Source organism: Maylandia zebra, linkage group LG15 (genome assembly GCF_041146795.1).
Source record: "Maylandia zebra isolate NMK-2024a linkage group LG15, Mzebra_GT3a, whole genome shotgun sequence".
In the NCBI taxonomy this organism is placed as follows: domain Eukaryota; kingdom Metazoa; phylum Chordata; class Actinopteri; order Cichliformes; family Cichlidae; genus Maylandia; species Maylandia zebra.
This window is the reverse complement of record NC_135181.1, coordinates 14229504-14256507: the sequence shown is the minus strand read 5'-3', so window position 1 is coordinate 14256507 and position 27004 is coordinate 14229504. Positions and strand designations below refer to the sequence as shown.

The following is a 27004-nucleotide window of genomic DNA, read 5'->3' as shown; positions in this document are numbered from 1 at the left end:
GAAAGACACACCTTCAATAAGAGGGTCCTATTGAAGGTGAACTACAGCACAGAGTCACTCTGAAGGTAAAACATATGTGCCATTCGTACATATAGCTGTCTACACTTTTATGAGTATTTTGGCAGATTTTTAAATTGAGTAGAAATGAATGCAACCGTGGCAACAAACAACATAAAAATAAACCTTTCTGTGCGTGCATCATACAACACAAACATGATATAGAAATGTAGATTTAAAATAAATTGTCTGATGAAAAACGCTGACAATGTGGAGCTCGTGTGAAGTGCAACTGATGTAAAACTCTCAGTCTGCACTGTGATACATTCAGATACATCGATCGCAATTACAGAACAGACTGTTTATCATGAGATTTGGCTGTTACACAAGTCAAAGTCCATTTTTTATGTTATTGCTCTAATGACAAAACAGTTATTGTCTGGATTAGTGATTACAAGAGGCTGAGGCTGATCCATGAGGCTGATTTGATTTCTGGAGCCTGAGACAGATGGCAAATTTTTTCGGTCATGAAAATTATGGTCATTTTCACTTCTCTTCCTGTTTCCAGGTTTTATACTAAGCTGTTTAATATTTAGTGTGTAGACATGAGAGTGGCCTCACACTTCCCTTCCCAAAATAAAAACCTAGCAGGGAGTTCACTGCTTTGCACCTCTGACGAGCACATATGGTTACTTTAAACCATCCCCAGCTTAACACTTGTGAGAAACGGTAAACGGTTTATTATAAGGAGACACGAGAAAAGCATTTCAATGAGGACATGTGCAGCTGTTAAAGTAACAGAGTAATCAATGAATGTAAGCAGAGGATTCTGCTATTTAAACCTCCTGAAGAGACATCCGTTGTAGTGTCTTTTCCTTTTCTTGGTTGCATGTGAGTCCCATTCATCTTTTCCCCCCCGAAACACTGGTGGGCTCACCTCTGTGTGCCTGTGTGTGTGTGTGTGGGGTGGGTAACTATGAACTGAAATACCAAACAAACCAAAAACAGCTGTCTGCTTAAAGAAGGGAGGGAGAGGATCCAGAGCAGACCTGAGGTAAACGTTGGCATGTTGACTCACACAGACAGCGCAGACAGAGAAGCTCTGTTGTCTGTGCTGCAGAGTCATTCCAGAGGTGACACGGTAACCTCTGTCTGTTGTTTTTCTGGCACCAGCCAAAGCGTAAAAGATAGCAGGGTACAAAACCAGAAAGTTTTCAACTCAGAGCAGTCAGAGAAGTAAACTGTAGACTTTAATCCTGCTATATGTTATGTTACTATCAAAGATGTTTCTGAGTGAAAAAAAAATAGAGGTTTAAAAACTAATTTCCCCCTGACCCCACACATCTTTACCGTTCTGTGAAGCCAAACAGTGTTACAGCGCACTGTAAACAGAAATGTTAGCGCTTTACCTTCATATTTGCCTTTCTAAGTTGACATAGAAATATGTGTATGCCATAAAAATGTACAGTTATGTAAGAGACTCTTTTGTATCTACATGTTTTCCCAAATACCTTCAAGTTTTTGAAGATAGATGTTCATTGAGAGGACTTGGAATGAATTTTAGAAGAGTTACAGAGACAGTTTGATACATTTAATTTTAATTTTGATTTTTAATCATTGAGCGCCAGGCTTCATTTACAGTAATCTTTTTGGGTAAGCAGTGAGCAGTGAGGCTTAAACAGACATGTTTAATTAAGATACCTGCTTTCAAAGAAATTCTGGGTTTTTTTGGTAACATTTGTGTTCATTTTCCTACATCTAGCATATTTCCTCCATACAGTAACATCTACAAAAGACTAAAACTAACATTAAAACCAATGAAACTAATCATTTCCAAACAATAAAAGCTTCGCTTAAACAAGGAAAAATACACTGAAAAGTAAATACAATTAAACTAAACTAAAAAAAAAATATTACAAAAACTGTAACAATTCTGGAATGCAGAGTTATAATCCTAAATATTTTCACAAAATAAATGCCATCTTTCAGTCAATCAGCTAGAATTTTACTACTTAAAGAATTTACTATAACGCTGTTACATCTTTAGATAGTAATTGTATTTTTTTAAATATGTATTTTATAGAGTGCATCATGTAATATTATTTCAAAAATAATACAACAACAAATGTACAAATATGAGATTAGATTTTAATGGAATTTTTTACTATATATATGGTATGATACATGTTTGTGTCACCACCTGATAAATGGGAAAATATTCATTATTCCGTATTTTTAGTTGAATTCAAGTTGCACATTTATTAAGGCTACGTGTAATTCAGCACCAGGCTAATATATACAATATTCATTTATACAAAATAGAAAAAAAAGATTAAAGAAATGTTAGATTACTATATATTTTAATATGCTCCTGGGGGTTTAGTTTAAGTAACATTTACAGTAGATTTGGGGGGAAAAAAATCATCAATAAAAAGTTAAAATAAAGTTTATTTGTAGACATTGTTGCTCAGCAGTCAGTAACCTGGGGGGTTGATTTGTGAGTCATTGCTTCTCTCAGTCTGTGGTTGAAGTTAGAGTGGATCGCAGGAAGTTCCTCCCCATGATGCAGTAGTCTGTGGGAGCAACAAAAGTCATCTGGCTCTGCGGAATATAAATAATCAGGAGGTCAGATTGCTCCCAGTGGGTGGGAACCTTTTACTACCAATCATGGAGGAAAAAGCCGCTGACTCTTACTTACGTGCAAAGTTTCAGGCACGGCCCACCGTGTTCTCAAGACGCTCTATTCTCCCAGTCACGTCAGCAAGTTTGAGGAGTCAAGGACTTTTTTTTTTACAATTATACAATGGAGCAATAACACCAGTAACAATAATAACACGAAGAAACCATCAGCTGTCAGCTGCAGAGACTGTTTATAATAAACTGTCATCCATCTGAAACAACAGACTGGATATGCTTGGCTGCGAGCTGTTGGATGGCTGCCTGCGTCTGCTTCTGGAAAGCCAGTCTAGCCTCGCATTTGCAGGGATCCTCCACCACCTCGACCTTCACCTCTTTGCCGGGAGAAAGCAAATTTCACATCAGGGTAACAGATCACGCAGAGAGTGAAAAAGCACACAGAGCACCACCCACGCCACTTTCCCCCACTAGACTGCTGATGGAGAACAAAACAAAGCTTAAATGAATGGAAGCTTTTTAAGGCAGAAAAGTACCAATTTCATGTAAACTGTCCAAAAAAACAAAACCATCTGCTACAGATTCAGGATTTTTGTAGTGTTATGAAGCCCTGATCAGAATCCAAGCTGGGTATCTACACGTCTTTAAACTGTTGAGGAGCATTAGTATGACACCAAAGAGCTGCAGGAATCCACACAGTATGATCTTACGTTTCAGGGAACATGTTTTCTTGTCCGCATTCAAGATATAACCTTTCCGGCACTTGCAGTAATACGAGGCGTTGCTGTTGACACAAATGTGTTCGCAGTCGTGTCCCATGGAGCAGGGGTCCACACCTAGAATAAGCCAGGATTAAGGGATGGCAGCATGGGTACAGTTTTTTGCGTGCAAGCAAGGTGGGTAGCTTGTGAAACGTAAGACTATGCTAAAAAAAGATAGAAGCTATTTTTTACTTCACATTTTGGAATTTTATGATTTTTTTCTGCATGCACGAGTTAAAAAAGTATGACTGGAAACTTTTCGAAGATATTTGTAGTTGACCACACATGTGGCGGAAACACCTTCACCGCATCTGTGAACTGCTGTGTGTTGGACAACTGAGGTAACATAACAAAGCACATCAGTTTGGACAGTTAACGAACAGACGCACACAAATTCACACATATGGAGAAACAATACAGCAAAACATCCATTTCAAACCTTCAACATCTGTCTTTTAGCACACGAATGTAATTGAAGAGCAGTCACACAAGTTAGCAAACTGTTTTTGATAGTTGATCATTGTGTCTGATAAATTTACTTTGAAAATTCGATGTTTCTTATGTTTCAAAAAGAATAAAATCAGCTTATATGGATGGATTTCACTTATCATGTTATGTTCATCTGAATGCTTTCTAATCAGTTTTCCAAATGTTTAAAAGTTTTGTAGAGAGGTTTTACTCTACGTTTTAATTATTTTCAACACAGACTAAGGAAAAATTCAGAGAACCGGGACGCTTTGATTGCAAAAATAATCAATCTATGATCACCATATAAACGTTTCGCTTTTTAAAGAGAAGCTGACAGTCTTAAGACTTTCCGTGGGTTTAAATTGGCGACTACAAGCACATTCTAGAGCCGACATCTGCAGTCCATACGGGGGCTGAGACCATCTGTTCTAATACTTTTTTCACATTTTTACCAATAACTGTCAATGACCCATAAAAGCCTCCCCCAGACTTAATGATGGAAAAAGGTCTTGCAGGCCGGCTTTGTCCTACCACACAGGGTCTCTCTGAACTTGGACGTGAGCTTCTCGATGACGCCGTAGGTCTCCACGTAGAAGACGTGGTCCTCCAGAGGGGTGCTGGCCATCAGCTGAAGGGATCGCATGTCTGCACGGTCCACCCCGACAGCGTAGATCTCGATACCCTTTCCCCGGGCTGCAGCAGACACTTCTTCCACCTGGTCTTGAGGTCTCCCGTCTGTCACGATGATGGCCACCTTGGAGATATTCCTAGAACGAGGCCGGGCTCCAGACTGCTCGGTGAAAGCTTCATTCGCTGCAGTTTTGATGGCGAGGCCGGTCATGGTGCCAGTCGCCAAAGGCTCAATGCGGGAGATGGCTTTCTTCAAGTCTAGTTTGCTAAAATAGTCTTTGAGCAGGAACTCTGTCTTGACCGTGCTGGCGTAGTTGACCACAGCCACCCTGGTGGAATCTGAGCCCACTTCAAGGGTGTCGACTATGTTGGCCAGAAAGATTTTAACCTTCTCAAACTCTCCTCGACGCACGCTGCGAGAGCTGTCAATGATGAAGACCAGGTCCAGGGAACGGCTTCTGCACTGAGAGTCTGTCTCTGTGATCAAACCATGGCAGGATTAAATCGATATAATACAAAAAAAATTCAGTTCGTTATTCAGACAAACATTTGTACTTTCTCTGAGGTCATTATGTAGTTATTCATCCACAAAAGAAGAAAGAATACTTTGGGATGCACTCAATGAAACAATTGAGCATCGCCGCGGTGGTTCCTCTAAAATGATATTGTATGCTATTTTACATACTATGCATCATTTCAGGGATTCAACAGTCCATCAGAGACATGCTTTATCCTTTCATGTCATTTTCCTGAATGAAAAGGATGCCCAACACATGAAAAATGGCATGTCAATGGCAGTTAGAATCCCTGCCAGTCCAGTTTTACACACATACATTAAACTAGATCATTTCTGGAGTGTTTACCTCTTTACATAAACATCACTGATGAAATGGAACTAAAATATCTGACCTGAAAAAAGAGCATTGGTTGGTTTGGAAAGCAAACCTAACTGGTAATATTCTACCTGTCGGCACAGGACTGACGGTGGTGATGAAGCCGCTTTGGGTACTGACCGGTAGCGTCACAGGAGTGGTGGTCTTCCCTGGCGGCACAGCGGTCACCGGTGGCACTGTACTCGCTGGCAGGGTTGGTAGAATTGCCGGTTCTGGTTCAGTTGGAGGGCGTACCACAGGTGAGGGACAGAGACCTTTCACTTTGTAAGGGAACGGGTCTTTGATCCCATGTTGGGGATGACGAACCAGTGGTGGTGAGAGAGCTTTGTGTATGTGATGCATATGTGGGCCTTTGAATGTGTGGTGAAAAGGTGATATAGGGACTGGGGGTCTGTGGTAAGTCACTGGTGGAGATAGAGGAAAGGGGTGATACACTACCGGTGGAGGGATCCTTGGTGGCTGGTAGTGGTAGTGATACCTTTCTCTATACGTGTAGTCACTTCTGTGAACTACGAGGCCACCAGAAAGGAAAAGTGATGAGAACATTAGTAGGTTGGTAGAAGGTAAACAGGAAAGTTGTGTAAGTTGACATTGTGTAGTAAGTAAAACATACTGTGCAATAATCTCTTTTGTTTACTTTGGATCACAGACAAATTATTAGTATGTGCATTCAGCCATCCGGGCTGTTTCAGACAAGCCTCTACTATAGTCTGCACAGAGCTTGTGAAACCCCCAGCCAAGATCTGAGAATTCATGCAGGATGTGTTTGAGAAGAGTGTAAAATTTATTTGTTAGAATGAATTTTTATGAATGAAATATCTGTAATATTAAAAATGAATGATTTTTACTACAAAAAAATGTGCATTAATCTTTTGTGGAAAAAAGCAAAATAATACTGCTAGAAAGGAGCGGTGGACAAAGTATGCTCACTCAAGTATCTTGTACTTTGTCAACTCCACTAAACTTGGGAGTCAAATTCTAGTTGCTCTGCTCTCTGATATTTTAAATGTCTTACATGTTTGTAAGCTGCTGTATTTCTTTTCCTAGCCTACCTATTCCACCACTGCTAGACTTTTGTGTAAAACCAGAATACTAAAAATTAAAGACTTACTTGCTGGATTCAGGGTCCTGAGCGGTGGGTGCCCATTATTTCTGGTTTGAGCGTAACTCTGAGCAGCCATTAGCTCGGGATCCCCTGCCATGAGGTGGTATGTGCCCTGTACATCAGACAGCAGGGGTGCAGCGCAGTACAGGAGGATCCAGTGAAAAGCCTTCATCCTTTCAGTGTGCAGAGCGCCTTCTGTGGTCTGACCTCTCTGAACACTTTGTCTGTGAGGATCAGGGGGTCAAACCGCCACTGAGTAGGAGGAGACCTGAGTGAGACACGTCAAACTGTCTGCCCCAAAAAGGTGGGTCATGAACTTCAGGAGGTGTATAGAAGAGCCAAAAATGTTTCTTTGTTCTTACTTTTTCAATGTTTTGCAACAGTGCTGCAAATATGCAAATCTTGTTTTAGCATAATGAAAAACATTTGGGACAATAAAGTGGTAAATATGTGATTTTGTTGATCTAAACATGCTGTCTGAAATACACTCTACCAACAAAGTCCAGAGTTTGAATAACTTACTATAAAACCTGTGGAGCTATAGACAATAACACATTAGCTTAAAAAATTCTGAAGAATTACTGTTTAAGACCACTTTCAAAAATTAAAAGAAAGTCTGGCTACTTGGAAACAAAATAAACAAATAAGGGTTGGGTTGAGGACGTCCCTAAACACTGTATTACTACCTGCTGACACTAGATGGCGTATGAGTATTATCAATCACCAGCATATGAGTCTATGAGACCATGTGGTTGTTTTTTTTGTCCTTAACGCTATTTCAAGACTTGTAGTGAGAGCTCCTTTTTAATATCTCTCGATTTTCCTTCAGTTTATTTATGATGAGAAAAAAAGACGAGAACTAAGATGTAATAGTTTTGAAAGGTTTATTGAAGTCAAATGTATTTCTACTAGGATAAATCATATGACCAATATAGGAACGAGGGTAAGGTTTGCCGATAAGCATGCAACAACTAATTTTCACAAGACTAGCCGTTTTCTACAGGTACCAGGTAAAAGTTAAAAAGAAAAAGCAGAGAAAATGATCCACCATCAGTGCCCTCTGCCCCCACACGTTTATCTTAGCTGGAACACAGTTTACTACCTTAGCCAACACATAGGGGCAGCAGAGAGTGGTGATGATGTCTAAGGTGGGGGTAAAACTTAATTACAGTGAAGCTAAATAAATAACAGACAAAAAATGCTACAGACTCCATTCAAGACTGAGATAGAATCATTTACTTCTTAATGATTGAGGGGAAAACTGTAACACAATGCAACAATAAGTGCTATAGTAAGTGGATTGTCAGTTTGTTTTTCTTTTAAACTTCATATATCAATCTATTAATGGGATGTGCTGGATTGATAAGAGCATTTCAAGCAGTTTAACTTTCACATATATCCCTTTTACTAAGACAACAAAAAAAATGTTGGCAGAAGATGGGGTGGGACAGGGATACACTTGTGCCTCTTTTTAAACACATTCATTCATTCATTTTCAGTCATGCTCTCATTTGCCACCTTTCTCCTCTCATCTCCAGAACGCTCTATAGACACTATAGAAATACAGCGGCTGAGGGCAGGTGGGAGGGTTGAACTAAACATCTTCAGGGGTCTTACACTTACACAACAGGTCAGAGGGGTCGGGGATCAGGTGAGGGCAAGAAGGAATGCATATGATGGCTGTGTGTGCGTGTGTGTTTTGGCAACAGGGCTGGTGTTTAGGCTGGCATGTAAGGAGGAGGCGGCTCCTTCTCTGGCATCTTCATGGCCATCTCGTAAGTAGGCAAGATGTACTAAAGAAGAGAGAGAAACATTTAAAGAGTAGTGAGGGCTCATTGTACAGGGAGGGGGAAAAAAGACAACATGAAACCAAAAACCCAACCAAGCATGTCTCTGAAAAAAGGAATTGAGAGTCATGTTCTGTGACTCTCAGTTCCTTTGTTGAATTCAACATCAATAAATGAAATTAAGCTGCGATGACATCAGAACTCTGGCCCATCTGCAGTATTCAGAACATTCTGAGCAGAGCAGCATCAGTGAAGTTAAAATTAGTTTGAAATTATTCTGAAACTCGATTAAAAATAAAGGAAAATGCACAAAGTGAATCGGAGCTTTTTAAATGTGAATGCTGGCAACTTCTGTTTGTCTACAGACACATTTTCAGTCTAATAACTGAGAAGATAACCGGCAAACTAAATCATTTATATTGTCGATTTTAGCCTGAGTTATGAATTAATTTTACCATAGTAGAAGCATGTTTTAGTGCAACCTAAATAATAACTACCGGTAATATTAAATGTTTCTTTAAAGATGGCGTAAAGAATATCTGGAGTGAGACTATCCTCTCAGCAGGTCAGCTTTCAGTGTGGAGACACCGTGTCGCCTGCTGCCTCAACTACAGCATCACGGTGCCAGTGCCTCAATACTTTCTGTTCATAGATGCTGAGGTGGCTTGCATACCTGGGGAGGGGTTTCAAAGGCAGGGTACACAGCGATTTCTGGCATGTTCCTGTTGTTAATATACTTGTAGCAGTTCCACACACAGTTGATCAAATAAGCCTGGAAAGCAGAGGGAAAAATATTTGTATCGTTACAGTCGACAGCTTCCTGTCTCCTCCTCCTAAATGAACACATATGCCAAAACCAAACAAACATCCTAATATAACTGTGTCTGACTGTGAATAATTGATAGATTCACCTTGAGGATGATGAGGAAGGCAAAGAAGACCAGCACAACGAGCAGCAGGCAGCTGGAGTTCATATAGAGGAGGTTATCCTTGTATGGGAAATCCGGCTGAGGAGGAAAAGGAGACAAAATGTTGATTCTTACTCACTTTACTGTCAGCATTTCCACACTCGAAATGTAAAAAGACTACTATCGTTTTCTTTTTTTTCTTCTGGAAGCATCCTTACTGAAAGAATAACAATGAGCTCATCTGTTTTCTTACATTTTTTTTCCCTCTAGGAAATAATCTCTGTACGTGTAGAGATAAATCGTATGGTAAAATCAGAATTCTCTCTCTTATTATCGTTAGAAGCATGAAAAGCTTAGGTTGTGGATACGGCGACTGTTGACTGTTGCTTCATTGGTCATGGCTGCATCTGAAAGGACTCCCTATAAATACTGACTGTTTAGTAATTGAGTGTTTGATGTATAAATGTGCACATTTACTCAGTTTTATTTATATAGCACTAAATCACAAAAACAGATGCCTCAAGGCACTTTATATGGTAAGGTAAAGACGCTACAATAATGGAGAGAAAATCGAACAACGCTCTTTGAAGAGGCACTTGGCGACAGTGGGGAGGAAAACTCCCTCCCCTCATGGAGCGACAGCCATCTGCCGCGACCGGTTGGGGGTGATGGGAGGAAGACAGGTTAAAAGACAGACTGTGGAAGAGAGCCAGTTACATTTATACGCTGTAGTGTCCATGAGACTTCCAGTGTGACACAAAAGTACACTACCTCCTTAACAACCTTTGCATTTATGCAACAGCACTTATGGAAAATGTTGACTAATAAGTGTCCGAAATCTCAGTTTCCAACTGGGCATGGTGTGAATCACTAAATCTTTAGAGAGAGCAAAGAGGGCGATACTGGATGAGGGCCAAGTGAGAAGTTGTAAAGATACTGTCATGGAAAGGGTGTAGTCAGATTGAGATATTGTGAAAAATAACATCGGACTTTGAACTGACCAGCTGGTCCAGGTAGTCTCTGATCCTGGGTAGGTACGTGAGAGAACTGATGGCCACCAGGCAGCTCAGAGCAAAGTCAAACAGCTGGTAGCAGAAAAATGGGATGAGCCAGCCCTCACGGTGCTAAAAAAAAAAAAAAAAAAAAAAGAAAAAAAAGAAAGAAAGATGATTAAAAGAATGAATCACTTGGGCAGATCTTTTATAATTTTGGAAGAACTATAGTGCAGATTCAAACCTTATCTCTAAACACTTGTCTTAGTTAAGATAAACCCTAAACATATTAATGTTATTTAGATCTACAAATCTTACAGCTATGGGTGCACTACTCATTTCTTAAGAAGTCTTCTTCCAAGTTCTAAACGTAACGATTCTGAGATTTTCCACTGCTCAGATTGAAATATCAGATGTGCTTTGAGGTAAACAAACAGCTAACAATAAGCACCCATGGATATAAACAGGCATTATCATAAATATATACAGAGAAGGTTTAAATCAGCAAAACAGTCCTTTCTGATACATTTTCTTTCTACCAAAGCACAGTGTACTCAGGTTCTGACGAAAATCTTCTTCACTGCTAACATTAAGTAGGAATTTGGATTTGGTACACTATAATTAAATACTTATTACAATGGGGAGGGTGGAATCTAAAAGGGGTACCTGGTATACTACAGTGGAAAAGGGTATCTGCCACATTTGTCTCTGGGTTTCTACCTGCACAGTAACCAGCATGCACAGTATACCCAGCCTGCAGATGGGTGTCATACTTTTAACTGTGCAGTCATCCATACTAGCAGCTAAATACAGGTCCACGTCAAAACGCTATCAAACCTGTCAGTCTTGATGCCATCAGGCAAGCCTGTGAGGTAAAGACGACAGGCAATAAGATCACAGTATTGTGTGCTTCAGCCCCATGACATCAGGGTTATTTGGCATGTTTTTCTCCTTTGGTTACCTCTTATCCTGCTTCTTTTTCTTTCACACTTTTAAACACGACATTTGGGATTACATTTTTGCATTAAAAAACAAAAAACAAAAAAAACAAACCACGACAACACTTTAAATATATTACACGCTGTCAAAGAGATTTAAAAAGAAAAAAAATTTATTTACAGTGCACACTTACAGTAATAGCTCCGTACACCATCATGGCACTGATAGTGAGCATCAAGAGAGAGATGGCAAATCCAACACAGGCATTTTCTGTATGAGAAAAAGACAGAAGGAATACACTGAATGAATACAGTTAAAGATTTTACTACATTTTACTACAGCACTGGCTTTATTGTTAAACATTTTGCCTGTGGTCTTTGAGGCAGCTGCATTCAGTGTTAAGTGAACAGTCTCCAGGGATTCTCTCTTTCCAGCTCACTCCATTTTAAAGGCCAGCTCTGGGGAGCATTAAGCCTCTCGCTTTCAGTCAGTAAAGACGTAATGAAACTCAGTCTGGGATAATTAAAAGGTCTGCCTTTCATATCCTCCTCTCTCTCCTCATCACTTACTCAGTCTCTCTCATACTGAACTGTTCTGCCTGTTGCACTGGAGATGCCTGTGAGTGAGCAACTACAGAAATGCAGTCCAGACAAAATCTTCCGTTATTCACTAGCTCAGGCAGAACAACATGTTCACTGATGCATGAACCTGACAGGGGACTGCCGCTCAAGAAAAATAAATTTGATAGGGGCAAACGCACACACCGCAATAATATATTATAATATATTTTTTAAAGCAGGAAGACGAACAGCTAAAATTTCATCAACTCATAATTCTGATATTATTAACACAGGATTTCCTATTTATACCAGCATATCTAAAAGGAGTATTTAAAGAAATGACCTTAACCTCAAACCCACAGAGCCACTTTCACCCCTTCTTTCTATCAGCTGCACAACGTTTTAAAATGACTTCAACTGCTGAATGAGTGGAGGCTGATGAAGCTGCCCTAATGGCCACGACTTTTAACAACTTAACCCATCTGAATATTAAGATTGCCTTTGCAAGCAGTGGACATCCTCCAATGTCCTGTGTGCTGGCACAAGCCTGTTATGGGAAGGTCACCACATGGCCGATGTGGCCCCTCCTCTCTCGCTGAGTCACTGTTTTATTAAAATGAAGAGGCCTTCACCAAGCCAACCAACAAAACAACTGCCAGCTAAACAGAACACGCACTCAGTCCTGCCAGCCCTGCCCCGTCGCGCACACACAAATATCTAAACAAACATAAATCCTCAAGGAATCACAAAGGAAGTAGCACCAGTGGCACCACACCCCAAACTACATTTTAAGATGACACGTAAACAACTTAACAGTGTTCTGCTGTCCTTGTAAATTTTGTTTTGCAGTGAGTGTGGAGCTGATCTCCCAGTGGAAAATGAATCACACGATCAACCACAGAATAACAGCGACTCATGAGTTAGTGAAAAGCACTGAAAAGAAAAGGCATGGCTCCACTATTTATTCCAATGGAGTGAACTAATGTTTCACTCATTCTACCTCAGAGCACAAGCCCTTACTGTCATAGGACACAGTACAATTTAAAGACCAACCTTTGAAAGTTAATACTGGTGTATGATCCACTAACCAGAATACAATCCAGTTTTTTTTGTTATGAAATTAGTTTTATGACAATTTGTTTTTACTTACCAGACATCCGGTCAGAAGCAAAATAGTGGTCAATGACCTCATACTGCAGGTCGATAGTGGGGACGTTCTCTGGGTGGGTCACAGCGACAGTGAGCAGGATGCCCATCAACAGGTTCACTACCTGAGTGGAGGAAAGAGAAGGTTAAAATGGGCTTTAAAATACATAGATATGTATTCCTTCACCAAAAGTAGATGAACATACAATTACCAGGACACATTTTAGATTCCAGAAACATGCCAACACTGAAGCTGAAAGGCACAGCAACAAGTATATTGTTGAAAAAGATCAACTGAAACCACTGGTTACGTAAAAGGGAGAGAAGTAAACTTGTATGATCAGATAAAGATCACAACAAGATTGCAAAACCTCCTTCTTTGCCTTATCTGGGTATTCGTCTTTTTCCATGATTCAAGAAGGCACAACAATATCTTTCAGAAACTGTTCTGTTTTTGTTTTCTTTGAATGCTTTCAAAATTAGGAGTCTAGCACATACTGTTTAAGCCCAAAGATATTAAGTGAAGTAGATGAACATACAATGTGGGGCGATCGTGGCTCAAGAGTTGGGAGTTCGCCTTGTAATCGGAAGGTTGCCGGTTCGAGCCCCGGCTTGGACAGTCTCGGTCGTTGTGTCCTTGGGCAAGACACTTCACCCGTTGCCTACTGGTGGTGGTCAGAGGGCCCGGTGGCGCCAGTTTCCGGCAGCCTCGCCTCTGTCAGTGCGCCCCAGGGTGGCTGTGGCTACAATGTAGCTGCCATCACCTGTGTGTGAATGGGTGGATGACTGGATGTGTAAAACGCTTTGGGGTCTTTTGGGACTAGTAAAGCGCTATATAAATACAGGCCATTTTAACCCAATCTGGAAGCCCCCTTACACCTGTGCCCTTCAACTTATGCTCCAATTACTCACTGACATAAATAAAACCTACACTGGGTCTCTGTTATGTAGCCTTCAAATTCTCCTTTGATATCATCTGCTTGAAAAATCATTTTTATGCCAAATGTGGATGCCCGAATTAATCACTGCTACACACCATTATCGACTTCCCACAAATGAGCCACGGGACCAGTTCTGACCCGGTGCCTTTGAAAAACCAGCCCACATACTGACAGGTTAAACCAAACACCATTTTAAAAATGTTTTTGGTGACTCATTTGTGGACAGTGAAACAGGAAAACACTCTCCTTATCTTAAAGTGATCAAAGTCACTTTCAACTAGTTTGACTTTATCATGGACCTCCATGGACTCCACCTGCTATTTGACAACTGGGAGCCCCAGCTGGATAAGCACTTGAGAAAACTGTAGCTTGAAAGTAAACAAAACATCCCCAAACATTTTAAAGTAGCACAATTTAAGCAGAAACAGTTCAAAATTGTTAAAAAAGAAACACTACAAAAAACTAAGTACACCTTTCAATAATTAAAATCTGTAATGTATGACACTAGCTTACCAATTAGTACTACCAGCTATCTTTACTTGCAGCTAATGTTTCTTTACTGAATGTGACCACATATGTATTGGTAAGACTAAGTGACTCCGACACATCTGAGACACAATATTTAAATTTTCTAGATCAAAATTACTGACAAAGAGGTGAATATTTAGTTTAAATCATTCTATCATTGCTGACACCAGCATGCATGCAATTTAGGATCTGTTAACCTAACGTGCATGACTGTAGGAGGAAGTCTGTACACCTGGAGAAAATCCAAACGAGCAAAAGGACAACTTGCAGACTAAACACAGAAAAGCCCCAGCTGGCCAGCAGATTCAGAACAGGAACTTTCTGGCTGAAGCAACACTGTTAACTGCTGCACCACCATGCTGCATCAACTATAATAAAGTCCCCAGCTAGTAGGTACGTCTTCATGTCGCCTCTCTCAGTAACTCTACTTCCGCTTTTTACATTAATGGTAACAACAAACAAGCCTGAGACGCCGAAACCACATTAAAGACCATGTTAGTACATACTCTGTATAGAAAATTACAGAGCCTGCTGTTGTGTAGCGCTGTCTGAATGCACAGTGAGTAGAGCTGTGCCATATTATAACAGCCATGATCATTTTTACCACGTGTTATAAAAGTGTCATATCACAATAGCACTGCTACAGCAACATCATGTGTTAAAGTTCCCCAGTGTGCAACAAGGATACAAGCTTGAACATGAAAGCAAGAGCCACGGGTCCAATGATAATTTATTACTTAAAAAGGAAGCTACTTCAACATCCTCCAACAAAGTGCAGTACTTGCAGTACTAAAATATGCTAGAAAAATGGTCCCGCTAAAGGTGGAAACAACACACTTGTTTCAAAAGAAAAAAATAAAATAAATAAAAAATACACAGTCGAGTACAACCAGGCTACAAGGCAGGATATATGTCTTGATGCAAGCTTAATCATCCAGGTAAGGATGAATAATATCCACTCACTTGGATGAGTGACTAAACAGTTCACCTACTAAAATCCAAATGAACAGAATCAAATTTCTGGAAAGGAGGAGATACTAACAGCTGATGAAGTTCAATGTAAATATAAACAAATGACTCCACCAAGCAGCACTGCAACTTGTTAGATGCACTACACATTACAGGAAGAGCAAACAGTGGCTGGAAATTACTCGTGTGGTTACCTTGTAGTAGGGCTTCAACAGCTGGTTAAAAAGCTCACAAGATACAACATCTCAGGTAGATTTTTTTTGCTGACAATATTGTACAGCTCCTGTAGTATTACAGGGTTAAACTACTTTATCTAAACTAAAGTGTTAAGCAGACATTTTCTATTTTTACTTGAAATATCCCAAGAGAAAACTACCTAAGCTACTTTTGTGCTGACATTTGATTTATGCTGTCACTAGATATATTACAACTGTTGAACTATAATCCTGCTGTTTGCGTCTTGTTTTATTTGATTCACACCTAAAATTAGGAACTGGGTCATCAACTTACAAATGCAGCCGCCTGCAAATATAAAAAACACACTGTTTAGTATTTTTTTCTATATTGTCAGAAATATAATTATTGCAAATTTTCTTGAAATGCTGCGACGTAATATTGAGGCTATATCACCCACCCGAAATAGTGAGCAATACCAAACATATAAATATACGGCTTGAGCTGGGCTAAAAAAACAAAAACAAAAAAACAATAACAAAATAACAAAGGAAAGAGTGGAGGGCTTAACTTTATGAACTCCATCGAAGTATTTATGGATATTAATTTGAGAAAATAAGCTTGGTATAATGTGTGTAACTGCTAGTATTTATTTATCTACCAGACATTGATCTGATACGTTGTAACGGTGGGATTTAATAATGTAAAAATGACACCCCGGTCGATTACGACTGTTATTCATTTATCCGACTGCAGTAGAGAGCATTATGGACACGACCGAGTGATTTGGGAGTCGCAGTTCACGTGATTAAACCAGGCAAATTTTGTGCAGCTGCAGAGGGATAAAAAAAAGCAAAACGGGATTTACATAAGCAACCAAAGCATGCAACATCTGCTACGTGGTGTGGGCAAAGGAAAAGGGGATTAATTCAGTGAGCGATTTAACTCTAACCAGCCAGCAGAGCTGCAGCAACAAGATGCGCAAAAAACAGTTGGCTAACCTTAGCTACGTGGGCATGCCCAATTACTTTACTTTTGACTACTTTAATACAACTGCCATCACCACATATGTGAGACACAATAATTAGTTATTGTGTTAAATGCGCGTTTTTGCTTTTTTGGGTTGCTATTATGGCCACTATTTGATAAACGCCATGTTAGCAAGTTAGCGAAATGTCAGCTACGCAAGTCAAATTTCATGTATTTTAATACGCATAATAACCAACCAGCTGCTGATGACTTCGAAAAAATGATGAACCACTACGTCTTCTCTGTTTTAATTTACTAAGCGATTTTTTTTTTCAAACTTGTGCGAGTTTGAGACTAACAGAAAGCAAAATCCGACATGACAGCGGTAGCGGGTTATTGCTAACCCTAGCTTTCTGTTAACATTAACTCGACGAATAAAGAGTCCAGAGTAACAGCTACTTCATATTTTAGTCCCTAAAAACTACTGCAACAAATTCTCAGAGCCATTTGCACCTTGTATTAACATCCTTCGTTGCATAACTTCCTACTTTGGGGAACTTAACGGAACTGGTAAAGCGCTAGCTAACGTTAGCTTACTGACCCCTATCATTGCGAACCACAGTACGTACCATGTACCATGTTCCCAGGATGATCGTCCCCGTTCGGACGTGGCAACATCCGCAACACCTAGTGGTGTACAGTCTGTCTCGACTGGGTTTAAAATGATGCATGTCCTCTACAAGCGTAGGGAGAAACATCTGAAGAGCTGATTGCGGAGGAGAAATTCTTCTCAGCATCAACAGTCAACGAGCGAATGAAGAGGAACGCCCACCACTTCCCTGACGGCCTGCGCGCAGCGCGCATGAAAACAAACCCTCTGACGGGCAGGAAAAGGCAGAGACACCAGGGTTTGATTGACAGAGGATTCAACCATTGGCCGCAAAGAAATAATAAAAAAAAAGGCCTAAATAGATTTACTTTACTGAATATTCCGCAACGCAAAAATGTTCATAAATTGTTATTTGTATTTCATCTGCACACACCTCACTTTTCCCCCTTGCATCCTCCTCTGCCATACCAACCCCTGCATATCCTCGTTCACTACATCCATAAACCTCCTACCCGCCAGCTCTATCTTCAAGATCCAATAACTTTCCTCTGTACATTTCCAACCCATCTCAGTCTTACCTCTCTAACTTTGTCTCCAAACTCCTCGACCTGAGCTGTCCCTCAGATGCGCATATTTCCGATCCTGCCCATCCTCGTCACTCACAGTGAAATTCTCAGCATGTTCAACTCTGCCACCTCCAGCTCTACCTCACGTGTTTTTTGTCAGTCCTACCACTGTCTCAAAACCATACATGATAGCGGGTTTCACTAACATCTTGTAAACCTTACCTTTTAGACTTGCTGCTATCCCTAACGCACATCTTCATCCGCTCCATTCTGCCTGCGTTCTTTTCTTCACTTTGGAAGGTTGACCACAGGTTTTTAAACTCATCTACCTTCATCTTCCCCCTCCAAAGACATATTCTGACTTTCCTCTACTGTCATTCTTCTTTTCTCCTGAGCAAATCCCCACCTTCCCACGCTCTCTTTTACCTGGTCTATGTCATCTGAAAACATCATAGTCCACAGTCCATCTCCATTGTAAATTAAATCACTACTACTGCACACCACACTACTGTCATTGTCGCTCTTATATCTCCGATGATAATAATAATAACAAAAAAATAATAATAATGCCATGCTGCAAATAATCAAGCTCACTAACACAAAATATCTTACAGATGATATTTACCCATTAGGGTATTACAATTTAAAGCCTTTCAGTTCATATTGAGCCTACAGGATGCAGTGTATAAAACCACCTTCTACTTAAACAAGGCTCTGCAGTTCTGATCATCTTTGAGTAGTAACACATGCCATGCAATAAAATGCACAAACTCTCAGTCATATGCACGTATAAGCAAACTGTGTGGTTCAAAGAAACCACCTCTGCACAGAAAACATAAAAAAAAAATCAGATTTTAATTGTTACAAAGTTATTTTATTATTGATTATTACATGCAAAAATAGACATACATATACGCAACATAAAACATGTTGCATTACAGCAGCTATAGCGGTGTTATGCACTCTTAAATGAGCTGCCCCTTCAATTCATATCTATCACATGGGTCACATAGCTTAAAGTAATGGTGAATGACAGAGATTTTCCTGCCTATCAATGGTCACCACATTACAGAAATTTTGATTATCACTCTCTGGCAACTTAACAATGATTCTCATTTATTCACCCGTCCCTGTAAAACATGACAGAGTAGCCAAGTTTCTACAAAAAATGTTAATTTGCCTGTTTTTTTGTGTTTTATTATTGCATTATGATTTGTCAGAATGTCTGGTGGACAGGCCTGCTTCACTCCATTTTCTTTAGAAGTGCAGTAGATATTTTTTTTTGCCCATTTAAAGGCAAATATAAATGCTACAATAAGCTACCTCTTCAAAACAATTAAACAGAAACTTTCATATAATGATAACTAATTACATATTAAACGGTGCATCTTTGCTTTACCTTCATTCAACCAAACACACTGAAGGCAATTAAAATTACACATCGTAACAAAATCCCACATCACCCAAAACTCAGAGGATACGACCCCAGTGCTACAGCTACTCAGTGTACGACGAAGGAATCACAATTATTTTTAAAAGACGGACACCTGGAAGATCATCGACTACAAAAATCTTTCATGTTTTATCTTAAATATAAATACATTCAACAACAATAGACATATTTCACTTTAAGTGCATAAGAAATATGAACCCCACCTTCCTTCCAGAGACCACGAGTAAAGTATGCATTTACAGTAGATTTTGAGGTACATAAATTGCCAAGTAGCATCAACTTTTCAAACAACAGCTTTACAGTTATCAGATGCAGGTGTGGTTAAACAAGGAATACTTTTTCCCTGTTTGGTTTCTGATAATTATGATCTAAAGCCTTCTCTGGGCCCAGACTGTATCGGTCCTCCTCCTCTTTCTTCTGCCATTTGTAGATTAATATTCCTGCCACAGTTGCTGCGAGAGCCAATCCCGTTACTCCCCCTGCAATAACACCTGTAAACATAAACCTAGGTGAGCTATATTAGAAAGTCGCAGCTTATAGCTTTCTTATTGTGCCATATTGCAAAGTACCTGCAAGGAATTCACTATTCTCAAAGTAGCTCCTGCTGTTTGGTATAGCAACATATCCAGAGTCATCGTCTGCTGCTGACCTGTGCGTGTTGCCAAACGTCTTGTCTGAAAAGCCCTAAAGCAAAAGACAAGACAGTTACACACGATCACTTCCTGTTACACCACCAACATCAACAGGTGAAGAAATCATGGGACTGATTGAAGTAAGTCATACATGGAAAGTAATCTTGGTCTCGTCTCTGGTTTCTGCCAGAATTCTGCCGTCTTTGCTGTTGTGCTGATCTTCAGTTACACCTGGCAAGAGTGCAGTTAGAGAGGATGAAACATACAGTGGTCATGTACATTATGTAAAATGGGTCATTAACATTTTATAGATGAAGAATTACCCTCCTCTGACCCATCTCCAGAACCGGAACCAGAACCATCCAGGTCATAGCCTGATCCCTCCAATTCCTCTGGAGGGACAGAAAGCTAATCATGGGGGGGAAAAAAACACAAGAGGGTATTTAAACATGCTGACTGCTTCCTGTTATATTGTTAGATATGAAAACATACAAGAGGTGAAGGAAGCTAACGAAGGTACTTTCCTTAAGAAGCCAATAAACACATGAATCATGTCCAGGATACAAAGTCCCACAACAAAATAAATAACCTGAAACACACACACTGTGGCTGACAAGCCCATAATGGCACAAGTGATTAGATTGTTACTGGCATGTAGTGTCAAGTAGATGACTTTAAGCGGGAATACAACTCCACCCATTTGGAAAGTAATTAAACTTAACAAAATACAACTTCAGGGAGTAATAATAAATACAGGTGACATCTTTAGCTAGAACAATCAGATGGGAATCAGATGGGAATGTCTAGTCCTCATAATCAGTGAATTCAGAACCCAAAGTACAATAAAACAATCTGTTGTTTATGTGTAATGAACAGATACAGGCCTCATAAGGAAGCCATTCTACAGCTGCAAGAAAGAGTTTGTGTACTCTTTGACCGGTATTCTGCATTATCACAAATAAAATGTGCTCTGTTACAGTTACAGGCAAACACAGTCATACTAAGCCAATAAACAGAGGCTCCACTGAGTCATAGCACAGCCTCCAAAAGCTACTTGAATTCATGTGTTCCAGTTTTAGAGATGAGATATGGAACGTGGGTTGTAAACATGACCCACCATACAGAGTCTGTACTGGGAAAGTTTGCTTTTCTCAAGAAAATTGGTTGAACCATGAACAACATTCACTGAATAAACCATTTTCAATGACTTGAGTATGACAGACAGTATTATTATGGATGGAATCAGAACCCTTGATGCTCTCCCAGATTGTGGATGCCCTCCAAGAAGGCGGTAAACAGAACCCGAGGTTATGAGAAAAATACTTGTTGAAGCCTCTACACCACCATTATGACAATGCTCATGAAGAAATGACACTAAAGTTTAACATTTTGGCAAAAAGTGGGGGGGGGGGGGGGGGGGGGGGGGGGACTCCACAACAACATAACATCTTTTCTGGCTGTGGCTCAGGAAGTGGAGCTGTTTACTAATCAGAAGGTTAATGGTTTGATCCCTGTCTGCATGATCGGGCAAGATACTGAACCCTAAAGTGCTCCAACGCTTGCATACACCTAAACATAGAAGGAAGTGCTTTGAGTGCTCAACCGGAGTAGGAAAGCACTGTATAAGAACCAGTCTTACAATCCTGCTATAGGTGCTCAGGGCCTGGAGGGCTTTCAGTCACTGAGATCATAATTAATTTTAAGACCACATCAAAATATTTTTTCAGTCATGTGTCACAGCAGGTGTATATGCCCTGAGGTAAGGAGAGGCTGGATGTTGAAACCAGACATAATGAACACAAGTAAATCAACAACAGAATGGTTGAACGAGAAGAAAACTAATGCTATGGAGGCCAAATCAGAGTCGTGACGCTAACCCAACTTAAGCTTATAGCCTTAGTAATAACAGGCCTCATACATCATGTACGTTTCAGGGAGGATTAAAGGCTCCAATCGAAACCCTGAAGAAGACACAAGTTTGCCTTTTAACGAGGCTTACATGAAAAGATCAAACCATATCTCATAAAGAAATTTAGACTGATTCAAAAACGGTTTCTTGTATAAATAATTAATATTTTCGGATTCTTAGGTTTGAACAATTTATTGAAACCTGCTTTCCAGATACAATAATCTGATTTTACGGCCTTTACATTACACCATGCATCGTTATAAACAAGCGAGAAGCCTCCTAATACTTTTGATTATTTCTATGTTATTTTTTATAGTTAAGAATTTCAGCTTTGATTAATAGAATTAGACTACTTCATCACTGCTACCGATAACAATATGGTGGATAATAGGTGTGTGTTATTGTTTTTTGCAGTCACGTGACTCTACAAAAGCCAGAAACTGGTCTTTAATTGGTATTATCTTCAGTTGACTTTTCCTAAAAATAAAAACAAACCACAAGACACTCTTAGCTGAAAATGTACACATTAACATCTCTTGCTCGAAAGTCTAATGCAGCCCGGTTAACTTCAGGAAGTGAGAAAGGTGAGAGCGAGATCTTTAGCGTCACGTATGGCTTTTTAAAAGTGTTGAACAAGATAAAAATGACTTACCGACGTCCACACCGGATGTATTAATCCCAGAGAGAGAAATAAAGAAGCTGCCAAAGATAGCCGCATGCTTTAGCTGAGCTGGTGTCCGCTTTGCTCTTCTCCGGAGCTGCCTGCGAAGGTGTTTTTATTGAACTTCCAGCTTCTCCCGGTGTCACTGTGTCCAAATCCCGCCCACCAATAAAACACACGTTAACTGTAGCTGATAACAGGTGGCAGGGCTCATACGCTGGAGTCTGTACATAAGACAGACCCCTGGGTAAGAGCAAATAAATGAATAAAAAGTTAATTAATAAATTAACCTACCGTAGGAGGAAATAAAAGCAAAACTGTAATTTGTTTATTCGTGCTGTAGTTTGACCCTTAAAACTATCTTTTTATCTATCATATCGCGTGAGGATCCTGTTGGCTTTGTATAAAAAAAAAAAATCTATTTAACCAAAACTAAACTTAAAACTAAAACTAGATGTAAAAAACGAAAAAACAAAAAACATTTTAGTTAACTAAAATGGTAGTAATAAGAAATCTGAAAAAAAAAATTAACTAAAATGATTTTTTGAACTTGGAAAAACGAACTAAAATGAAATAAAAATGTAAGGGAAACATCGCTACTTTCCCTATCTGTCTGTTTGTTAAAAACATTGATTACAATGAGTCCTAATAAGTCATTGAAAAACATGTTTGCTGTAAATACTATGACACACTATGAGTCACCTGCTTTCAGAAGACTTTTACAGTAATACCTGTACTTTACTTGAAATTTTCTTAGACTTTTTTTACACCGAGTTTCGGCTCAGATTCCTTTCTGAGAAACTCTCCGTTGATTGATTTTTATACTTAATCATGTAACTGACATGTTTCCAGTTAACCTAATTAGTTGAAAAATGTTCTCTTTTTCAGTATTTTTCAAGCATTTTGTGCACCGCGAACCAACTTTTTTGAGATGTGTTCCTGCCGTCAAATTCAAAATGAGCAAATATTTTTCACAAAATAATAAAATGTGTCATTATAAACATTTGATGTTTTCTTTGTTTGATTATTAATAACACATGGCTTTATGAGTTTTACAAACCATTGCATTCTACTTTAATTTACACAACATCTAAACATTTTGGGGCCTGGGGTTGTACTTCCACGCATCATTTATTCTGTTATTTCATGCCTAAACTCCTTCTCAAACATTCATGTGCTCTTAAATGATGAATGCATTGAGTGTCCAGCCCAAGGACACTAAATAGTAGTCTCTTATCTACCTAGCTACGGCTGCCCCAGCATCAATCCACCTCAGAAAAGAAGTGCTCAGTGCTTCATAGGAAGTCCATAAGCAATTTGAGACTATAGCAGCATAACTAAGGGACTGTTCAGGGTCACCGGATTCAGAGTGGGAGCTGTTCTACATAAAAAGGACCTGAAGACTTGTAACTGTAGTAACTAAGACCAAGGCTGGAAACTGAGATAAATGCCAAGATATCTTTAAGTCATTCAGCATTTCATACGTGAGGAGGAATATAAATGTAACTTTTGATTTACCACAAAGCTGATGAAGAACAATACAGGAGAGGTACAAGTTCCCTTTTAACTTCTGCAGCTGCTGCGTTTTCAGTGAAGTGAAGGCTTTTTAATTGTTTTGGAAAGCAGAAATTAATGTTAATCTTTCCAACGCAGTCTGGCACATACTGATACAAGTGGATGAGGACGTACCCCGCCTCTCGCCCTATGAAAGCTGGGATAGGCTCCAGCAACCCCCGCTACCCTGAAAAGGATAAGCGGAAGCAAATGGATGGATGGATGGATGTAAACCAACTTTTAGGCACTTATTTCACCATTAGTTTAGAATCCAGTGTCTTGAAAGGATTATAAAAATCATTAACATATAAGGAGGAAAAAAACAACAAAAAAAAAACAACTCGGCAATAATTAAGGTCAAATGTTAGAAGAACAGTTTAATCATACAATGTCACAATTCTGCTTCGAAAAAGGAGTTCGTTTTCTTCATCTAACATCTGGAAATGTACATAAGGCCACCTGAAAATGTACATGACTTTGACAGTGTGACAAAACTCATATGTTCATATTTATATAATTGACAATATTTTACATTGCTTTTGCTTACAAGGTAGTAGCTGTTTCAAAATACAGCACTCTTCTGTACAAAAATAATTCTCGTCATATCCTGTGAAGTTTCCATGGTAGCAGAGAGGACTAAATGCAGCCTCGATTTTAGTACAGAGTGTTTCTTTTTTTCCTTTTTCTATTTTTTTAAACTGTCACACATCAGAAAGACTATCAACAGTGGATGTTACAGCTTCAGTACAAATAGAGGCTGGCCCAGAACAGATTTAAAAACAAAAACCATGCCAGATTGTGAAGCTATTAAGTTTTCATTTCCTTTAAAATAACACTTGATCAAATAAAACCTGTATACATTATATTCAAGGGGAAAGGAGTGATGAATATACACACATCTAAATGCACATTAGCCTTTTTCTCCCCCCTCCAAAGAAAAAAAAAAAGAAAAAAGAAAAAGTGTAAAAGACATCCCATTTACAGCATAAACGTTTACAAATGTACAACTGTACAGACAAATAAAAGCATCACTACAAATTTAGAGCAAGGCCTGTCAAACACCACAACTAGACTTTTTTTTAGTGAAACTAATAATCTTACACTTATTAACTGCACATATACTACATTTATTCTACAATTCATATGAAGCAAAGAAGCCGTCACTACGAGCGTTACAGGTGAATTGTATAGCTTTTGATGGCCCCACCGGCCTCCGCCAATCCACTTACATACCCAAAGAAAAAAAGAAAAAGGTTCTTTAAGCATCCCTTTCTTCAGCTACGTCTAATTTATTTCACCTCAAATGTACAAAACTGACCAAATTCCAGAAATAAAATAATAATAATCTTTTGGACTGCTCTGACCTTCAGGCGGTGGGGGTTCCCATCACTGCTGCAAGCCCCTCAACCAAAAAAAGAGCAACAATTTTCTCATACATAAAGATGCTATACATTGCTCAACTACTTCTACACACACACGAGATGATTATTCAGTACATAAAGATACTGTTTTCTAGGGCAGTGTTCATCTCAAACTACAAGACAGATAAGATGTTACACAAAACATAAAGGAGAAAAAAAAAAATCATTCTAAGGATTAAAACCTATTACAGCATGCCAACGCGTACCCCACTCCCACCCTGCTATCCCTGCAAAAAGCCCCACCCCACCCAAAGCTATGGTCATTTTATGTTAATATTAAACCAGGTCATACGCCCGCTGTACAACCAAACCTCATGCTCTGCTTCTTTAAGTTAAATGGTAGCGTTTTACTTCCTCCTGCATAAAAAAAAAAAATCAAGTGATCGCCTGCATGAGGGGAGAGTAAGACGGCTCAAATGGTGCTCGGTGGATGTAGCAGCTCAGTCTGTCAGTACCAAAACATAATGCAGGCCACGAGCTGCTGGAGTAACCAAACACGCACACACTCCCGCAAAGGGTGGGGAAAAAACAAAAGAAACAAACAAAAGAAAAAACGAGGCAAGAAAAAAACAAAAAAACAAACCACCACTGGCAAACGCTACCCTAGAGTAAAGCACCAATCTCCAAACCCCGAGCTGGCAAAGCGGCCTCAAAGACCTCTGGGTGACTGTGGCACGTGACGCATAGTACTCGCTTGTGGATGGAAGGATTTCTGTCCATCCATACTATGTGATGCTATTTGAAAACTAATCCATCAGCTGCTTTGGCATGGGAAAACACTTTTTTTTCCTTTTTCTTTTTTCTTTAAACTGTGTGTGGGATAATATACAAATATTATAATAAATTGCCTAAGCTTAATAAGAACAGCTGTCTGTTTACAAAAACAAATGGAATCGTGTTTTAAAAGGATCACTCAGTTTAGCCTTTATAAAGTCACTTGCTGGTGTTAATTGTAAGAACTGTAAATTTCAGCAAATGTGTAATAATTTCTTTTTCTACAGAGAATTTACAAGGTAAAAAACTAAATGTACAAGATAATATGAAAACCAGTCAAATACATCAATTACATCATTAACAATGGGCTTGTGCTTTACCCAGGGAAAAAAAAGAAAAGAAAAAAAAAAAAAAAAGGAGGAAAACAAAAGAAAAACAAAAAGAATAAACAGCCTGCTGACTGTGCACCCCCTGGGGGCCATGCTGGGGACCTGCACCAGGGGTGGCAGAGTGGCAGGGGTCAGTTGTCACAGCGTTCTTAGGTGAAGTTGACTTGTCTTGTTTTTTTGGTAACTTGCCCCCCCATTTGATGGGATAACAGAGGGTGTCAAAGGCTAACCCCTATGGCTAAGGAGCACATCTCAGACAGAACAGGGGGTTTGGGGCTCCTACTCCTCCACTTGTTCAGGGGACCTGGGATGTGTACGTGACTACAGCAGACCATTCGCGGGACCGCCGATTGGACCCAGTTCAGATCCACTCTTCATGTAGTACTTCTCTAGCTTAGCTAGAATGTGCTTCCCGTAGGTGTACTTACGCAAAGTGGCAATGTGAGGCCGGATCTAAATAAAGAAGAGAAGAAGATAAAGGCATTTAAAATCTGAAGAAGCTCAAATGAGTTTAAATCTGGAAGTAGGGGTAAAGAATGGGCATGCTTTTTAATAATGGGTAGCATAATTTACAAAATGCATATCATGTTACATTAAGTAAGTCTTGAAACTGCTGATGGAGATTGTGTATGTAAAAGGGTTACTGAATTCATGAGTTAAGTGATTTTCTTGCAGTAATCTACAAAAATTTCTT

The 27004-nt window shown here is 39.5% G+C and overlaps 4 protein-coding genes across 8 annotated transcripts in view; all 4 read right to left on the bottom strand.

The window, feature by feature from the left end:
- Positions 1-1600: 1600 nt before the first annotated feature.
- On the bottom strand, positions 1601-6711 carry matn3a (matrilin 3a). 5 transcript variants are annotated; one of them, XM_076873952.1, is made up of 7 exons: positions 6495-6711; positions 5455-5892; positions 4392-4967; positions 3342-3467; positions 2911-3008; positions 2696-2762; positions 1602-2598 (listed from the first exon to the last, which is right to left on the bottom strand). In XM_076873952.1, exons 1-6 carry the CDS (start codon positions 6658-6660, stop codon positions 2706-2708), a joined length of 1461 nt encoding a protein of 486 aa, XP_076730067.1. In that variant the 5' UTR covers positions 6661-6711; the 3' UTR covers positions 1602-2598; positions 2696-2705. The 5 variants fall into 5 exon arrangements, with proteins under 5 accessions (XP_076730068.1, XP_076730071.1, XP_076730067.1 ...); XM_076873953.1 differs by lacking the exon at positions 3342-3467 and having other exon boundaries at positions 1601-2598; XM_076873956.1 differs by lacking the exon at positions 4392-4967 and having other exon boundaries at positions 1601-2598.
- Positions 6712-7358: 647 nt separating this feature from the next.
- On the bottom strand, positions 7359-17255 carry laptm4a (lysosomal protein transmembrane 4 alpha). Its single transcript, XM_004568740.4, has 7 exons — positions 17031-17255; positions 12825-12945; positions 11308-11384; positions 10185-10307; positions 9187-9282; positions 8949-9047; positions 7359-8281 (listed from the first exon to the last, which is right to left on the bottom strand). Exons 1-7 carry the CDS (start codon positions 17196-17198, stop codon positions 8207-8209), a joined length of 759 nt encoding a protein of 252 aa, XP_004568797.1. The 5' UTR covers positions 17199-17255; the 3' UTR covers positions 7359-8206.
- A 1160-nt stretch (positions 17256-18415) lies between these two features.
- LOC105941321 (uncharacterized) lies at positions 18416-22384 on the bottom strand. The gene is made up of 5 exons (XM_012923976.3): positions 22224-22384; positions 19986-20070; positions 19814-19893; positions 19600-19714; positions 18416-19521 (listed from the first exon to the last, which is right to left on the bottom strand). Exons 1-5 carry the CDS (start codon positions 22287-22289, stop codon positions 19352-19354), a joined length of 516 nt encoding a protein of 171 aa, XP_012779430.1. The 5' UTR covers positions 22290-22384; the 3' UTR covers positions 18416-19351.
- Positions 22385-24137: 1753 nt separating this feature from the next.
- The window catches only part of pum2 (pumilio RNA-binding family member 2), a 39989-nt gene continuing 37122 nt past the window's right edge, over positions 24138-27004 (bottom strand). The window contains 1 exon segment of the mRNA XM_004568744.5: positions 24138-26763. Within this exon segment, the coding sequence (XP_004568801.2) occupies positions 26632-26763 (132 nt within the window). The 3' untranslated portion in view covers positions 24138-26631.

Excerpts from the sequence above, each read along its gene's own strand:
- matn3a (XM_076873952.1), bottom strand. The coding sequence starts at position 6,660 with ATGAAGGCTTTTCACTGGATCCTCCTGTACTGCGCTGCACCCCTGCTG. Across the intron at positions 4,968-5,454 it reads CGTCAGTCCTGTGCCGACAG|AGACAGACTCTCAGTGCAGA; the intron begins GTAGAATATTAC and ends GTTTGATCACAG. Across the intron at positions 3,009-3,341 it reads GAAAACATGTTCCCTGAAAC|AGGTGAAGGTCGAGGTGGTG; the intron begins GTAAGATCATAC and ends CTCCCGGCAAAG.
- laptm4a (XM_004568740.4), bottom strand. The coding sequence starts at position 17,198 with ATGCTGAGAAGAATTTCTCCTCCGCAATCAGCTCTTCAGATGTTTCTC. Across the intron at positions 10,308-11,307 it reads TGGTGTACGGAGCTATTACT|CACCGTGAGGGCTGGCTCAT; the intron begins GTAAGTGTGCAC and ends TTTTTTTTTTAG. Across the intron at positions 8,282-8,948 it reads CCTTTGAAACCCCTCCCCAG|TACATCTTGCCTACTTACGA; the intron begins GTATGCAAGCCA and ends TCTCTTCTTTAG.
- LOC105941321 (XM_012923976.3), bottom strand. The coding sequence starts at position 22,289 with ATGCGGCTATCTTTGGCAGCTTCTTTATTTCTCTCTCTGGGATTAATA. Across the intron at positions 20,071-22,223 it reads TACATCCGGTGTGGACGTCG|CTTTCTGTCCCTCCAGAGGA; the intron begins GTAAGTCATTTT and ends CCCCATGATTAG. Across the intron at positions 19,715-19,813 it reads AGACCAAGATTACTTTCCAT|GGCTTTTCAGACAAGACGTT; the intron begins GTATGACTTACT and ends CTTTTGCTTTAG.